The 3000-nt window shown below is 31.9% G+C and overlaps 1 protein-coding gene across 1 annotated transcript in view; it reads right to left on the bottom strand.

The window, feature by feature from the left end:
• Positions 1–3000, bottom strand: part of LOC106474975 (receptor-type tyrosine-protein phosphatase U-like) — a gene marked incomplete at its 5' end in the record, with an annotated part of 28211 nt that overhangs the window by 11294 nt on the left and 13917 nt on the right. Inside the window, 2 exons of the mRNA XM_022403226.1 lie at positions 1012–1088; positions 1998–2097. Of these exons, the coding sequence (XP_022258934.1) occupies positions 1012–1088; positions 1998–2097 (177 nt within the window). The remainder of the gene's footprint in view (positions 1–1011; positions 1089–1997; positions 2098–3000) is intronic.

The following is a 3000-nucleotide window of genomic DNA, read 5'->3' as shown; positions in this document are numbered from 1 at the left end:
CAATAAGATAGAAGGTAATTTGGTAAGATAAGACAATAAGATAGAAGGTAATTTTATGAGATAAGACAATAAGATAGAAGGTAATTTTATGAGATAAGACAATAAGATAGAAGGTAATTTGAAAAGATAAGACAATAAGATAGAAGGCAATGTGAAAAGATAAGACAATAAGATAGAAGATAATTTGAAAAGATAAGACAATATGATAGAAGATAGTTTGAAAAGATAAGACAATAAGATAGAAGGTAATTTGATAAGATAAGACAATAAGGTAGAAGATAATTCGATAAGATAAGACAATAAGATAGAAGGTAATTCGATAAGATAAGACAATAAGATAGAAGGTAATTTGATGAGATATGACAATAAGATAGAAGGTAATTTGATGAGATATGACAATAAGATAGAAAGTAATTTGATAAGATATGACAATAAGATAGAAAGTAATTTGAAAAGATAAGACAATAAGATAGAAGGTAATTTGAATTGAATATTAAGTTTTCTTTTCACGTTAATTTTACTTGTATTTTTTTTCGCAGATTTTAGTCATATTTTACCACTCCAATTTATTACAACTGCAATTCTAATCGCAACAAAAAGTTTCAGAGGGTAAACGCCTCCCCTCCTGCATCTCAATTTTGCTTGCGTGTTTTCACAGAGCTATATCATATCTTGACTACCACTGCTCAAAATTTCCATTCTAATTGTAAATATTTTCAGGGGAGACAGCTCCCCCCTCCAACTCAATTTGCTTTTTATTTTTTTTCACTCTATTTCATCATTTCTTGTCTTCCACTGATCAAAATTGACAACATTCTAATTGTAAAGTTTTAGGGGAGAAAGTGCCTCCCCCCCCCCAGATAGTTTTCAACGCCTATTCAGTCATCATATTGCTTTAAATTACAAAGAAATAATCAAACCAATTTCTTAAGTTTACCAACTCCAGTTACAATCGACCAAAAACACCTGTTTAAATTTGGACATTTTTTAACAAGCTCTTGTGATACTTACGTCAGCAAATACTGCATTAATATAGTCAGTACTGTCATTGCTTTGGTAGGAAGTTAGATACGGCCGGAAGTTATCGGCTAGAAAGTACGAAAAAATATCAGCTGTACACAACAAGGGTTAAACAGAATATAACTTCATAAACCTATTTACTTATATGGTAAATTAATGATGTATAGTGAACGGACATCTGGGTTTATTTCTAGAACATTATGGTTAAGAACGTCAACTACCAATTTCGTAAGTAAAAATATTTAAGAGAAACACTTAAGTTTTACTAGTGCTATCGTCCCCTGGTGGAATAGCAGTAAGCTTACAATATAATACGCTAAACTACAGGGTTCTATTCCCCGCGATGAATACAGTAGATGTGGCTTTGCTCTAAAACAAACAAACAAACTAGTACAACGATACATTTATACACGAAGACACACCTTTCAGTTGTTTGTATACCTACCAACTCAGACGTCGATAGATATTTTTAAATATTGAAATTCTCTGGTGATTTTTTTTTATTGTTTGGTAAAAAATAATAACAATAACAAATAATTTATTTCTTCTTTAACGTCTGCTATAATCGCTTTTACCAATAGGCCTAGTTTTATATATAAAACTTTTCAACAGAAACCCACTGTAGGCCTAATTCGCTAATAACATTTAACAGAAATTCCTTCAAACAACATCAGAAAATTGATTAAAAATAGTACTTTCCTTGATTGATAACAAATGTTGACTGACTTATTGATTAGCTTACAGAAGCACTAACTCTTACTAAATAACTTTACTCAATCAGATTTCAGGAATTATCAATCAGTAAACTGCTACTTTATTACTTATTACTCGTATTTAATGGTAAAGTATCAATTTAGATATTAGTCTAAATTTATTACATCATCATCTCTATTAGCAGCTCCCTCTAGCAAATATCTAAATCAAAACATTGAAAATATAGCTTATATATAAACGTTTAGTAAGTTACTCTAACTTACGAGGTACGGTTGCTACGTCTCTGTTCTTCTCCCTGTTTTCAGGCCTATGACCACCAGCGCAATCACCAATGGAGAACTTACAAGACATCTTACAAATTGTCTGGAAATTTAAAATCCATTTCAAATATTCGCAAGAAAAGTGTGCATAAGATATAACAAACGGTACATAATATATATATATGCAATAGAAACAAATTTAACAAATGTGTTTTCAAAACTCCACACTTATTTTAATTATCAGATTGCATTATTTTTTATACTAAACCATTGTTGTTCCTAAGTGTCCGGGATTTAAAATACCAACACATATTATTCGAAAACTTTCTTAAAGTTCTTTAGAATATGTAGAAAAGCTCGTAAAAAAAAACAGATTTTAACTACTACTTGTAGTAGACTAGACCCAATTAGACTCTTCTGTTATAAAAACATAATCTGTTATTCCGCTGTTAAGGAACTATTTATTTTCCGTGTGAAGAAATTGTACTGTTACCATGATTGATAAATGTATTAAGAGAAAATTTAGTTTTCATTATTATCGTTGATAGTATTGGGAATATATGGTTTAAATGCCAAAATCTGGCGAAATATTGGAAAACCACTTGGCCTAAAAATTGCTATCAAAGTAAGTTAGCTGCATTTTCAACTGTGGCTCGAAATCGTAGGTGTACAAAGAAGAAGAAAATCTGTCTTTTGGCTCCTACAAGTCACTGAACAGTAAACCAGATCTGTCTTTTGGCTCCTACAAGTCACTGACCAGTAAACCAGATCTGTCTTTTGGCTCCTACAAGTCACTGACCAGTAAACCAGATCTGTCTTTTGGCTCCTAGAAGTCACTGACCAATGAACCAGATCTGTCTTTTGGCTCCTACAAGTCACTGACTAGTAAACCAAATCTGTCTTCTGGCTCCTACAAGTCACTGACCAATAAACCAGATCTGTCTTTTGGCTCCTACAAGTCACTGACCAGTGAACCAGATCTGTCTTTTGGCTCCTACAAATCACT

The sequence above is a fragment of the Limulus polyphemus genome, unplaced genomic scaffold (genome assembly GCF_000517525.1).
Source record: "Limulus polyphemus unplaced genomic scaffold, Limulus_polyphemus-2.1.2 Scaffold7927, whole genome shotgun sequence".
Classification (NCBI taxonomy): domain Eukaryota; kingdom Metazoa; phylum Arthropoda; class Merostomata; order Xiphosura; family Limulidae; genus Limulus; species Limulus polyphemus.
This window is presented reverse-complemented; position numbering and strand designations above follow the sequence as displayed.